Source organism: Mesoplodon bidens (assembly GCF_964165515.1).
Source record: "Mesoplodon bidens genome assembly, chromosome: 3".
Taxonomy (NCBI): domain Eukaryota; kingdom Metazoa; phylum Chordata; class Mammalia; order Artiodactyla; family Ziphiidae; genus Mesoplodon; species Mesoplodon bidens.
The window spans coordinates 129,017,569-129,032,264 of NC_138178.1; the positions used below are offsets into that span (position 1 = coordinate 129,017,569).

General features: G+C 44.3%; 1 protein-coding gene across 3 annotated transcripts in view; it reads right to left on the reverse strand.

The window, feature by feature from the left end:
- The window catches only part of TRIM9 (tripartite motif containing 9), a 103,811-nt gene extending 90,406 nt beyond the window's left edge, over positions 1-13,405 (reverse strand). For all 3 annotated transcript variants that reach the window (XM_081229070.1, XM_081229069.1, XM_081229071.1), the window contains exon 1: positions 12,279-13,405. In XM_081229070.1, coding sequence (XP_081085196.1) covers positions 12,279-13,397 — 1,119 coding nt within the window. In that variant the 5' untranslated portion in view covers positions 13,398-13,405. The remainder of the gene's footprint in view (positions 1-12,278) is intronic.
- Between the last annotated feature and the right edge of the window lie 1,291 nt (positions 13,406-14,696).

Below are 14,696 nucleotides of genomic sequence, written 5' to 3' on the forward strand. Positions count from 1 at the left end.
ATATCCCTTTTTATATTTATGGTAAAAGGCAGGTTAGGTCTTTTCTTGAACAGGAATACACATAATTTTTTTTAACCATCTTGGCAAAAGGTGCAAGAAAAAACTGAAAGTAAACAGGATTAATAACTGCTTACAGGTTTGAATGCATTTTTATGTTTTCCAGGATAGACTTATAAATGTTTTAGATTTACAGAAATATACTTAAAATGCCAAAAAATCTACTTGTTCTTTTATATCATTTCTGCCTATAAATTTAAAGATGATTATTTTGTTAGAAGAGGACAATGAATCCCTGGCTGAGCTGACAGAACCTTACTGCCTATCTGTCGCTTGCTTGGTTCTGACAAGGCCGAGGTATCCAGCACACTTCCGATGATCTGGTCTATGGAACACTCAACGTACTTGTCTCTCCCTTCCCTCTACCCCCTATTTTCCTCTTTAAATTTATTTTGTCACAAGGGGACTTAGGAAACAAATGACTTTTAATTTCTCACTAATTTTCATACGTGAGAACTAAAAGATCTCAGTTATGTCATTGAATTTATAAGAACATAAAACTGTGCTTTGCAGTCATATGTTTCCTGGGATTATCAGAAGGTAGGACAGAAGAGCAGTTCGACACAGGAGCTCTGGAGTCAGCCTGGATTCAAACTGTGGCTCTGCCTCTTACAACTGGTACGACTTTATAACCTTTAAAGTCCCAGTGCCCCAGTTTTCTCAGAGGAAAATATGTGAATTCTGCAGATTAAATGAGAAAGTGGCTAGAAAGCGCTTAGAACAGTGCCTCGCATATAGTAAGTGCTCAATACATCTTTTTTAAAAAGAATAATTTATTTATTATTTATTTATTTTACTTTAGGCTGCATTGGGTCTTAGCTGCGGCATGTGGGCTCTTCATTGCGGTGTGCGGGCTTCTCTCTAGTTGCGGCCTGCAGGTTTTCTCTCTCTAGTTGTGGCACACAGGTTCCAGAGCACGTGGGCTCTGTAGTTTGCAGCCCACAGGCTCTCTAGTTGAGGCACAAGAGCTCAGTAGTTGTGGCACGTGGGCTTAGTTGCCCCGCGGCATGTGGGATCTTAGTTCCCTGACCAGGGATCGAACCCATGTCCCCTGCATTGTAAGGCGGATTCTTTACCACGGGACCACTGGGGAAGTCCCAGTGTTCAGTACATTTTTAACAAAAAGTGTGAAATACAGGTTTTCAAGTCTAATTATTACAGTCAGGCTCATATGAGAAACAAAATATTAGGATATGTTGCTAATCATTAATCTTTTTCGTACTGATTCTTTTTTTCATTAAACCTTTTTAAAACATTTTCTGAGTGCAGAAATGGGGGAAAACAGAGATATATAAGAAAAGTCTACGACTTTGAGTTATTAGGGTCCAATGGGAGATTCTAAAATATGCAATTATAATACAGTGGGAGAATGTTCAGTGTTAGAACACAAAGATGGAAGCTCTGCGGGGGTTGGTGGGTGGGGCACACAGAAGGTAGAACAGAGTTTGGGACCACCCTGTGAACAGGCAGGGCACTGAAATGACCAGTTCTGTTCCAGACATGCAGGTACAAGTGGGAGTTGAAGCCATGGGGTAGACGAGTCTTTAGAGACAGGTGTGTTGAGGACAGAAAAGTCAGTGATGTTTCTTTATTCATGACTAGAAATTCAAGATGAGTTTTCTTGCTCTTTCAGCTTAAAATCAATCACTCAAAATGAAGAAAACTCTTTCTACAGTTAAGGAAAAAAAGTGTCTGTAATTAAACCCAGCTGGGGTGGGAGTTCTGCTGGTGCAGGAGAGGCTCTGTTGGAATGCAGAGCTGCACCCAGGTTCCCGGCGGGCATGCTGCTCTGGGGCAAGGCTATTGAGGCTGGCTCCTGTGAGCTGGGCCTGGCAAGCTTAGTGGGGTGATTTGAAGGTCTAGTCTAAGAAAATGGTGGAGGGAGGCCTGGTGGACCGGGAGAGGGCTGGTGGGGAAGCTGGAAGGCCATGAAGGTCAAGAAGGAAGAGGTAACTTAGACAGGCAGGTGGGACTATGGCTGTACCTGCAGTGTAAACCAGAAAAGTTAAAAAGATGGCAAAGTCAGGGCCAAACAGAAGTGGAATGACAATTTCCTTGACAATGATGTCAAGTGCCTTCTGTGCATTCTGCTTGGGTTTTTCCGAGTAATCTTACTGTGAGATAGTTCTCAGTTTAAGACAGGGGCCCAGTTTCAGGTTAGGGATAAAACTGCTGTGAGAACACCCCAGGACAGTGGTTTTTGGCTTTGAGATGTTTTGGGGGATGAATTAGACATGCTGTTGACAAAACCTAGTGGTCTCTGATAATCTAGGTTCTCTGCTGGTGGCCATTTTATACTAACGCCTTTTCCAAGGTTAAAAATTGATCCTGAATGTCAATATGAAAATATTAGAAAGGCTGGGATGTAACAGACAAAGTACTACTCTTAACTTTCACACATTGTTCTGCTCTGTTGTTACAAGAGCAGCACCAGTTTTGACCTTTTAATATTGTCCTTTTGTGCTTTATAAAAGAATGTTTAAAACAATCTATTTCTGGGGCTTCCCTGGTGGCGCAGTGGTTGGGAGTCCGCCTACCGATGCAGGGGACACGGGTTCGTGCCCCAGTCCGGGAAGATCCCACATGCCGTGGAGCGGCTGGGCCTGTGAGCCGTGGCCGCTGAGCCTGCACGTCCGGAGCCTGTGCTCCGCAGCGGGAGGGGCCACAACGGTGAGAGGCCCGCGTATTGCAAAACAAAACAAAACAAAACAAAACAAAAACCAAAATCTATTTCTATCACAATTTAATGAAAAACTCAATCAAGCCAGTCATTGGGCATCATGTATACAAAGTGTAAAAGTAGTCAGAAGTAGATCAGTTATTTTTAATTATATTACATTAGTATTACTGATGTCCAAAATCATTTTTCAGTTATTTATAATAGAAAGAGAAGCAACATATATTAAATATATGTACATACATACTACAAAATTTATATAATTGCTTTACCTCTTTGTCTTTGACTTTAATATTTAAGGAATAACATAAATTTAACTTTTAATATTTTAGATTTAACATAAGATTTAAGGATAGGCTAATTAGGGACATTTATCTGCAGGGTGGAGTTTTAGAGTAGTCTACTCTGCACAGACAAGAAATTAAGAACACTGACCTCCTTACTGACTTATTGGCTAGTCATTGCCTAGAATGATGTCTCCCAAACTTGTGTGGAAGCAAAAAGAGCTTCCACAACCTAAGTGTCTATCCACAGATGAATGGATAAAGAAAATGTGGTATATATATATATACATATATACATATATATATATACATACACACATTCAATGGAATATTATTCAGTCATAAAAAGAAGGAAATCCTGCCATTTGTGGCAATATGGATGGACCTCGAAGGTATTATGCTAAGTAAAGTAAGTCAGACAGAGAAAGACAAATACTGTATGTTCTCACTTATATGTGGAATCTAAAAAATCTGAACCCAAAGAAGTAGAGAGTAGAACGGTGGTTGCAAGGGGCTGGGGGTGGGGTGGGGTGGGGGAAGTGGAGAGATGTTGGCTAAAGGGTACAAATGTCCAGCTATAGGATAAACGTTATGGGGATCTAACGTACAGCATGGTGACTATAACTCAAAATGCTATATTATATACTTGAAAGTTAAGAGGGTAAATCTTAAAAGTTATCACTAAAAAAAGAAAGATAATTATGCGAGGAGATGGAAGTGTTAACTAATCTTACTGTGGTAATCATTTTACAGTATATACATGTATCAAATCATCATGTTGTACACCTTAAATTTATTATACATCAATAACGTCTCAAAAAGCTGGAAAAAAAAAGGAAATGAACAAACAGAAAAGAGTTTCCAAAGTCAAATAAGTTTGGAAAATTCTAGGTTGAACCAAGTAGGTTTCGTTGTTTCAGGATCGATCGGTATATGGATATAACAATGCAGAATGTGGACCACCAGGAGCATGTGTAGAGTAGAGAGTCTCAACCTTATTTAATTATGGAAACTTCGAGGGAACACACTTAAAAAAATTCCAACCTAGAGAATGGGTCAAAACAACATGCATGTCTTCAGAAGTTTCTTGCCTTTGAAAACAAACAAAATTGATTTTGGGCAGAAGTTTGATTTCAGAACCTCCCTGTCCAGTCTGTTGGTCTTAACTGTAACATCACCATATATGCCAAGTAATTTAGAATTGGTTAAAAAAAAATCCATGAGGCTTCTTTGTAAGCAATCTCTCAATAAGAATAGAGGAGACTAGCCAAAAACTAGTGAAGATTACACAGTGGTCAACGAGTAGACAGAGTTAGATTAAATATTACATAATTTCTGCTTCATTGAATCAAAACTGCTTTTTTTGTATTTATGGCATCAGAATGCAGCCTTCCTACTATAGTATTCTAGAGATAATACTTAGAATGAATAAGAATTAGTATCTTCAGATACAAATGTTTATACGTGCTAAATCTCAGTTGAAAGTGACAGAAAACCAATACAAACTAGCCAAAGAGAAAAAGGAGGGGGAGGTTTGCTGACTCACCTAACTGGAAAGGCAGGAGAGGGTAGAAGGGGGTTATGAAGGGTTCCAGGGACTCAACAGTGTTCTCAGAAGTCTCTGTTTCTTACCTCTGTAACTCTGGGGGTTGCCTTACTTTCTTCTACTAATGTAAGAGGAAGAGAAAGAGGCAGGGACACAGACACCTCTGGCTTTAATTCTAGCTGCAACAAGCCCAGAGGAAAGCAATGCTCTTCTGTCCCTGATTCAGTATCTATAAACCTCAGAAGAGGACTCTGATTGGATTGGCTTGCTTCATGTGCTCATTTTTTGAATTAATCACTTTGGCCAGTGGGATAGGGTGTGACGATTGGTCAGGCCTATGTCACATGCCCTCCCACTTGGCCAAGTAAGGCAGAGCACTGGATTGGCAGCCCACCAGAATCACAAGGACTGAACAGAGGCAGGAATGTGGTGGTGTGGGGAAGCACTTAACTAAGTAAGAAGAATATTGCCGTTATGAGACCAAAACATAAACAACACAAAACACCAAACTCTATGGTTGCTATATACTCTTTTCTTCTAACAAATAGATGGAATTATTGAAATGAAACTATATGGTTCCCCCTACTCCCAACCCAATGACATACTTTTCAAGAGGCACCTGAAGTTAGTGAAAAATTGTGTTTTGGCACCTTCTGTCCTCTTTCCTCCACTCATACACAAGCCAAGTGAGGGATCACTTTGCTCTTAGGTGGCCACATTTACCATAATATATAATAGCAGTAGGAATAACCACACAAACTGCTTGGTGCTGGAGAATTACTGGGGAGAGGAAGCACTGAGTTATAGCTGTCAGTGTTCTCTACCCTTTTCTGTCTTCTTTTTCTTCATCAACTCTGTTGCTCCACTTTTTTTTTTTTTTTGTGGTACGCCGGCCTCTCACTGTTGTGGCCTCTCCCATTGCGGAGCACAGGCTCCGGACGCGCAGGCTCAGCGGCCATGGCTCACAGGCCCAGCCGCTCCACGGCATGTGGGATCTTCCCGGACTGGGGCACGAACCCGTGTCCCCTGCATCGGCAGGCGGACTCTCAACCACTGCGCCACCAGGGAAGCCCCTGTTGCTCCACTTTTGAAGCATCTCAAGAAATTAGTACTGTATTTAAAATGCAGAAGATCCAGGGAGAGCAAAAAGGCTTTCTTCTGCACTCAGAATGGTTTCCTCTTAGACTGTACAAGAGGCACCGGTCAGTGCCTCCCTGTCCCTGCTGCTCACAAAGGCATTCTGCCCTGGGCTTTCCTCCAGCTGAACAGTGAAACCAGGAGCCAGGTTTGTATCAAGTGTCTGTTCATTAGGGCCAGGACTAGGGTGAGGGGAGTAAGACACTCTCCTTGGATGTAGAATTTAAAAGGGTGCCCAAAAACCTCAGTAGTCAACAGTAATATTTTTAAAAATAAAAATGAATGCCCCAAAATACATGATGAACAAAAGAGCAAAATCTTAAACAAAGATAGGATCAATACTACTGATTTTCCCTTTAGATTCAGGCTCCAATATGGCTCAGCATGGCACTGTTACTGATCAACATTTAAAATGTTGATATTCTGCTCATCATGGATTTTTTGTATTCATCTTTGTTTTTTAAGATATTGCCTTACAATATTTTTTATCCTGTTTACTGAGTTTTTGGTACCCCCTTATGTTTTTCACCCAAGGTGAGTGCCTCACTTGTCTCACCCAAGTCTTCTGCACACACCTCACTAAAGGGGTGGGCTTGTGACCTAGGCAGTCATCAGTAAACCCCTGACTCAAGCTGGGCCAATCACATTCTTTCCCTAAACTTCAAAATGTGGCCTAAGAGACACAGAGACAGTAGTTAGATGAGAGTGGATACTTGAACTGAAATGTCATGCTGCACTGGGGCTGGAGGAGTCGTATCAGGCCTTGTGCAGCCCAAGGAAGCCCATCCAGAGAGAGGAGGAGGCGTGAGAGAGTTCGGCATATGCCAGACTGTATTATTTGTTCAAAATATTCTGTCCTCCTCTACAAGGCTCTTCTCGGTGCCTTTCTCTGTTGGAAGAGTGAATTTCCTTTAGCACGGATGTCAGTCTTGGTCACATGGTTTGTTTTAGCCAATGGAATGTAAGCAGAAGAGACACAATGTCTGAGTGGAAACTTTAAGTGCTATTGAGTGGTTCTGCTCTGCTCCCTTCTCTCTGCTGTAAGGTTGGTGTGTTCCCAACATGCTCTTTCAGCCTAAGTTCAAGAATAAGGAGGATGTGAAGAAGGGCCAGAGCTGACTTTCAGTGGGTATTATTGTAAGAAATTATATGGTATTGTTGTAATTCATTGAGAATTAAAAAAAATTAATTTTTAATTAAAAAATTAATTTTTTGTTTTTTTAAAACAAAAAAATTGTTTGTTACTGCAGCATAACTTAGTCCAAGCTGACTGATACACAGAAGTGAATTTAATCTCTAGCTTTCCAGTTCCAGTCTCCCTGTGAGTTGATTTTATTTCCCATGAAATCCTCTGAGATCCCCTATGTGGGTTTCTGTTCCTTACCACCAACAATCTCTGATAAAACTGATAAAACACAATATTATTTAGAACTATTTTTTTCTTAAACATTTATCATAGAATAGGTTCTAGCCTTCTCTGTGCCAAGGCTAGGTTATACGAATACACACACTTTGAAAGGTGCTTAGGTGAGAGAAGTGCAATTTATTGTACTCGTGGTAAGGATAATTTTTGCCTGTGCATTATATTTATTACTCAATGACAGACGGCTGTGACAGTTTTCTCTAACTTTATGAAAACTGTGAGTTGATCTGAAATTCCAGTTAATAGCATCTTTTCATGGTATATACAGGAAGAACAATTTCTGCTGCTTCAAAAGTGAAAATATCTTCAAAACTGAATCATATCAGTTATCATTTTAGCTTTGTAATTGAGAAACAAAATACCTTTGGTTAATATACAAATAAGGGCTTCCCTGGTGGCGCAGTGGTTGAGGGTCCGCCTGCTGATGCAGGGGACACGGGTTCGTGCCCCGGTCCGGGAAGATCCCACATGCCGCGGCGCGGCTAGGCCCGTGAGCCATGGCTGCTGAACCTGCGCGTCCGGAGCCTGTGCTCCGCAACGGGAGAGGCCACAACAGTAAGAGGCCCGCGTACCACAAAAAAAATAAAATAAAATAAAATACAAATAAATCTTTGTGTGTGTCCTTGTTCCTTGGGGTTAATTCAACTGACTATTCTCGGAGGACCCATGAGGATCTGGCTCACTCTTTTAGGCCACCTTTAAGAGTAGCACCTTGTGCTCTGTAAGGAGCAAGCAAACTATCCCAAATTGGGGGATGAGATTTTTATGCAGTAACTGTTGACTAGTGAGACAATAACTTCCGTTTTACGCAAAAACTTTCTATTTTGCCAAACTGAAATTAGTAAGTTATAAACATCTAAATTACTTTTTCAAAATATTTTCACAAATATAGTTTTAGGTGCTTTACATCCTGTGTGTAGGAAGCACAGAGAGGTTATAGACTTGCTTAAAATTACCAGCGAGTAAGTGGCAGCATCAGGTCTGGAACCCAGAACCTCATCTAGTTCTCTCTATTTTTGCCTCAGCACAAAGGGGAACAATTCATTCCTCTGTAACATTCTCTTTAATACCTGTAAGAATATTTACATTGCTCAAAGAACGTTCTGATTATACTAAAAGTAAATTTTTAAGAATTTAAAAACATGAACATATGTTACGTGTTACATTTACCATACGGACATCTAGATTATATCTAGATTATACGGACATCTAGAATATATTATATTATATATTATAAATACAATATAATGTAATATATATGTAATATATTATAATATATATAATAACATGTATATATATTATAATATAATATATAATTATAATATAATATATATTATATATTATATATATTCATATATATATTATATATATATATATATATAAAACTGAACACCACTTTGGTTACATTAAATAACACATTTACTACACAAATATTTGATGAGATGCCACCATACTACAAAGCAGGTATTTTTTCCAGAAGGCTTTGAAGGTGAAAGCATAATAACTGATGGTTTATTTTTAAATGTTTAACTTGCAAGTCTTTGTTTAAAAAAAAGAAGGTAATAGAGAAATAACATTTGATACAAGATTCAGAATGAAGAGTCAGTGTTTAGAGTACAAAGGAAAAGAAAAGTCTTGCTCAACAGTACAAACACAAAGGAACGGTTACAAATATGTTACTGATTCAGTGACTGATAAAATACACCAAGAATTCAAGGATAATGTTAGATTTAGAAATATGAATTGCTAAAATTACAAAGTAATAATAATCGTTCCAATTGCCTATATGAAAATGTCTACAAAATCTTTTTCTATGTTAGTAGCAATTCTTTCTACCAACCTAAATTTGATAAGGAATAGAGCAAGTGCTGATACTAAGTAAAAAGGGTCACCAGATATTTGCCCTATAAGGCCACTTCCTGCATTATTTTTCATGGATTTTGAAGGCCATCTATATCTGAAACGTATTTTAATTTAGTCAATTGACAACTAATGAATTTCAACTAGTTGTTTTTTATTTTATTATTTTTTTTATTTTTTTGCGGTAGGCGGGCCTCTCACTGCTGTGGCCTCTCCCCCTGCAGAGCACAGGCTCCGGATGCGCAGGCCCAGCAGCCATGGCTCACGGGCCCAGCCGCTCCGCGGCATGCGGGATCCTCCCAGACCGGGGCACGAACCCGCGTCCCCTGCATCGGCAGGCGGACTCCCAACCACTGCGCCACCAGGGAAGCCCCAACTAGTTGTTTTTAATACCATTTAAAAGATAAACTTCAGCCATTTTGTCTTAAATGTGTAAGATGATGACTTTCTGAGGGAAACAGTTATTCACAGGGTTTTCTTTATCACTGGAAATGACTAAATATTAATGAAAACTTTCAGGTCTAGTGATAACTTGTGTGGATAACTAACTGCCCAACTTTGGGAGAACTACTTAGTGTAATTCTTTGCTCTCCTATGTTTTGAAGGACATAGAAATTCTGGCCCATAAGCTTTTTGTGAGGATGGAAGATAAATAGACATAGGAGAAAATCGCACGTTATCACATTACCTTATTAAGGAGATAAAGTGGGGGAATAATGTTTGTTGTTCATCTAACAGATGATAAGTGAATGTTAAAATCTGTCATCCTTCTGCCTTATATTTATTGGCAGTTTAATAATCTTGATATTGACTGAACAAAAATATAACTATTTACTCTTCTGAAAAAATGTGCAAAAGATCAGAGAAGAAATGGTCTTTTAAAAAAAATGAACCAATATTCCCTTCCTAGCCTACTTATGTCATGCCTGAAGGGCTTTACATTATTCTTTTTTAGCACACATCCAAATTTCAACCCTGTCCACACCACAGTGTCTACTCACAATGTCCATTACCGATAAAACAAATGGTTTAACATTTCAAATCTACACGGGGCTTGGCGGAGATTTAAAGGCTGCCTTTGGTCTTAATGGATAAAGTATAGGCTCTTCTTCACAGAAGAATAATGCAGTGGTTTGACCATCCTAATTAGCATGTGCCTCTAAGTTCTTTTTCCAGACAAGTGATTAGTTTCTTAGTTCCAAGGAGAGTTTTGTAGGGCAATTTAACATAGGCTATAGTTAGCAGTTTAAGGGTGAAATCATAATATGAAGAAAAAATTGGCCATGAACTAAAGTTCTGAAAACTTTCAAAATTAAACATCATTTAAACAAATTGAAGTGTTTAAAAAATAGTGGCATGTGCCTAGGAGGGGAGCTCAAATTTGTGCTGAATTAAGTCTCTCCATCAGTACTAATATAGTTTAATAGACTATATGTGAGAACATAAATGACTGTAAACATGGATCCCATTCAGTCTTGAGTTGAGCTCCCTGATTGCTGATGTTTTATTTTATTTTATTTTATTTTTTCTTGCTGCAAATAAAATATCAATGTTCCCCTCCTTAACCCCAAGGCCTCTCTCAAAGGTTAGCCTTTCTGGTCTCCAAGGAATGCCAGGAAGCGCTGAGTGGGGCAGAGCTGATGCCTGAACACCATCTCTACTGCCGTGCCTCATCCTGGGGCTTGCAACTCAATGATGTGAAGAAAACCTCCCTACAACAGTCCTGAACCCCTGCCTTGCCCTTTGCACCCCCAATTAAGTCGATTATTTAAAAAGTAAAAGTCCAATTCATGTACATCTCCTCAAGAGTGGTTCCCTTCCTTCTAAGCAGTGTGGACAATAACATTATAAAGATCTCTTTCCTCACGAAGCTTATTTTGTGTGTGTATGTTGGGGGGGGCAATAGATAAATACAAAAGTAACATGATAGTTAAAATATATAGCATCCCAGTTAGTGGTAAGTACTACTGAGGAAAATAAAGCGGGGAGGGAACCAAGGGGTTCAGAAAGGTCTCACTGCAAGGGTGACATCTGAGTAATGATCTGAAGGAGGCAAGAGAGTGAACTGTTCAGATGCAGGCTGAAGGAACATCAAGTGCAAAGGCCCCCGGTCCAGAAGGGGCCTGGTGTTGGTGGAGGAACAGCAAGAGGGACTGCGTGGCTTAAGCAGAGGGAGTGGGAGGAAATGAGGGCGATGAGGCCGAGCGGGAACAGGTCATGTGAGGTCCTGGTGGACTATCCTAAGAACCATCTAAGAAACGCGGGGGTCAACTGGAGGATTTTGAACAGAGGAGTGGCATCACCTAACAAGTCGTTAAAGGCCCTGTTCTGGAGGCTAGCTTTGGAGGAGGTACCATCAAATGACATCAGAAAGGTAAATTTGGTAACAGGTGTCCCCAAATTTTCACAGACAACTACTGACTGTGAGGAAAAGGGTTAGACTCTGGACAAATGGGTGTGTGGGTGATCGATAGGAGGGGGTTACCCTGGGAGACTGGGAGATGTACCTGCCTAGCTTTCAGGCCGCGAGCGCGCAGAAACCTCCAGTCCTGCTACTCCAGCCCAGATTCCCTCCGCGAGGGTCAGGGCCGCAGCCTTCAGGCCGTGTTGCCATGGCGACTACAGGATTTTTCTTTTTTTTTTTTTTTTCTCCACCCCACTCCACATTCGCACACCTCTTGTGCGCAAAGCACCCGGACCCGCATCCTTACCGCGCTGCCGCTGGGCTTGGGCCAGCGCCGACTTATCAGTATTCAGCTCGCGGCGTGTTCCCCATCCCCGCTGCGACTCCAGGCTCCAGCCTATCCAGCAGCTCCAGCACCCAGCGGTCCGCGCCGCCCAGCCGCGCTCACCTCCTCTCCGGGGTCCACGGCCGGAGCCCCACAACCGGCTCTGCCCTGGAGCTTCCCTGGCGGCCCTGAGCACAGCCGCGGATCGGCCCAGCTACTCAATGCCTTCCCGCACGCTGGTGGCCGCCGAGAGCTGCACGTCCGCGGCGGGGAGGGGGCGCCCTAAGCCTGGCTCGCAGGCAGCGTACACCGGGAGACCCGCTCTACGCATCCCCGAAACAACTCTCTGGAGAGGTTCAACTCTCTGGAGAGGTTCAACTCCCCTGTGCGCCGTTTACGGTCCCCTACGCTTCCTGCAATGCACCAGACGGGGGAAGCAGATATTGGAGGCACCTGCATTGCGCCCCAGTTGGGAGGCACTGTGCGTAGAAGAGGGGGATCGTCTGCTGCAAAACCGGAGGATCGGAGGCGCGGGGAGTTAGGGGTGGGTTTTCTTAGGACTCACCTTGTGCAGTTTCCACATGGCTCCTAGAGCCTTGACTTCGTGGCTGGAGTGTTTGCCCTCCTCCAAGCACTGGTAGCACACGGGCATCTTGCACTGCACGCAGTACATGCTGTGGTTCTCCAGCTCGTGGTCTGTGCAGGTGGAGACCTTTCTGGGGCTCAGCCGCCGGCTCACGCGGCCCTGGGCCGGGGGCACCAGGCGGTGCTTGGCTAGGGGCCCCCGGGGCGGGTGGCAGCGCAGGCGGCACGGATCACAGTAGAAGACATCGCACTGTTCGCACATGACGGTGGCCTCCTTGGGTGCCTTCTCGCAAAGCTGGCACTTAAGGGCCGCCGCTTTGCTCTGCTGGTAGCGGTCAATTACCCCTTCCAGGACGCGGTTCTTGGGGAAGCCGCGGAGCCCCCGGTCATCCAGGATGAGGCTGCGGTGGCACTGGGGGCAGGTGATACAGGAGTTGCGGGGCACCGGGGCCAAGGCCGGTGACAGGTGTGTGGCCGGTGGTGGCATAGCCGGGGGGAACACACGGACGCCGTTGGGGGACTTCTGGCACGGGGTAGTGGGGGCGCTGGCGAACCCCCCGTAGGAGCCATAGCCGCTGTCCGCCTCGCTGTACAGGCTCATCTTGTCAAGGTCCAGATAGTCATAGTCGGAGACCCCGGAGCCCGAGGCCCGTCGGCTCTGGGGCGACTCCGACTCTGGGGTCTGCACCAGGATGTTGCGGGCGCACGCCTGACATATATTGTGAGAGCAGGGCAGGATGATGGGCTCCCGATAGAAGGAGCCGCACACGGGGCATTTTAACTCTTCTTCCATCTCTTCCATGGGTACCTGGCTGGGAGCGAAGCAGCGGCGGCTGCAAATGAAGCCTGAACTGACGAGGTGGCCGGCCGGCCTGTCGTGTCCAACACCTTGGCCAGCAGCGGCGGCTGTGGCGTTGGCAGTCAGCGGCGCCTTCCCGCGTCGCTCAGGCGCCGACTCCCTGTGAGGCGCTCTCTCTATGAGCCACCGAACCGCGGCGCCGAGCGCCAACCCGGGACCGCCCCCTCCTGCCCCTCTAGTCCCGCCCCAGCCTGTAAGCAGCGGCTTATTGGGCGGCGGGCGAGAGAGCGAAGCTCTCATTGGCCACACGCCCCGTCCTTCTCCTCTCCTCCGCAGGCCACAGCGGGTTAGGTGGAGGATTCTGAGGATGAGGGGAGTTTTCGCTTCGGGCTGCATGATCTTGGGAGGGGGCTGGCGTGCGGAGGCGAGGGTACCGGGAAGGAGGGATTAGGCGGGATGACTCATCCCTCGCCCCGCTTCCTTCCGACCTCCGGCTCAGTCGCCCAAGAGCGGGGCGTGAGAAACCCCTCCCCGCTGCGAGGGGGCTGGCAGAGGGGCTGGTTCCTGTCGCCGGCGTCTGCGTTTGGCTTGCAGCTGTAGTCTCCGCGCCGATCTCTGCTCGCCAGTGCTGCGCCGCGCGGGAGACCCCACCTTCTATCGTTGCTGGCGCCTCACCCAGGCCTAGGTTTCTGTACCTCAGCCGGGCCATTCTCCCGCTCAGGAACCCACGGAAGCCGGCCTCTGCGCTCCTGCATCCCGGGGTTCTGACGGCGCAGGCCTGGCAGGAGCCTTCTCGCTTCTTTTTCTCCCAGTTCCTGGTGTCTGAAAGGGGATTGACAATATCGATTTCCTAGTGTTGCTGTGAGATTTAAACTACGCGACCCACGTAAAGGCTCAATATATTAGTTAAAATCTATGCCCCCTTCATTTCACGCTTTCAATTCAGGCTCGGCCCAGAGGCTTCTTACCCTGTGGTGTGAACGTGTCTCTATATCCCCTCTTCATGTAAAAGAGCTTCTGTCCCCTCTTCAGTCCCCCTCCCCCCAAAGCTGTCCTCTCACCGGGGCTCTCAGCACCTGGCTGAGCTTTCACAAGGCCAGGAGAACCTTTGGTTCAGTTGAGGCAGGAATGGGTTGCTTATTTCTGAGTGCCCATAGTTTAGTAAACTAGCTCTGTAGATGAATCACTGTGTCACTGTCGAGTCTCAGTGTGTGATTCCAAATAACTTTATTCAATGTTATGTGGCCCGAGCATCTACCACAGCTTCCAGAATGATGGGTTCTTTCTGTTTCTTCTAGCGAAGTGCCAGAGGTGATGGTGATGGTGGGAGCCTAGTTCTAGTGTTAGTCCTCATATATTAAGCTCCATTTTTCTCCCTCTCCCCAAACATCATTGAAGGTAATTGGTCCTGCCCCTTGCCTGCAGAACTGTTGATTTGATGATGGCGAAAAAGAAAATCCAAAAAACAAAAAACTCATATTTAGGTTAAGTGACTTAGTGATATTCTGAGGTAATAACTTATTTGAAGTTGCACATGGCTGTTTTGCTGAGTGATTCATGAAGTAAATGACAAAATTTCTTTCCAAGTTTTAACAAATC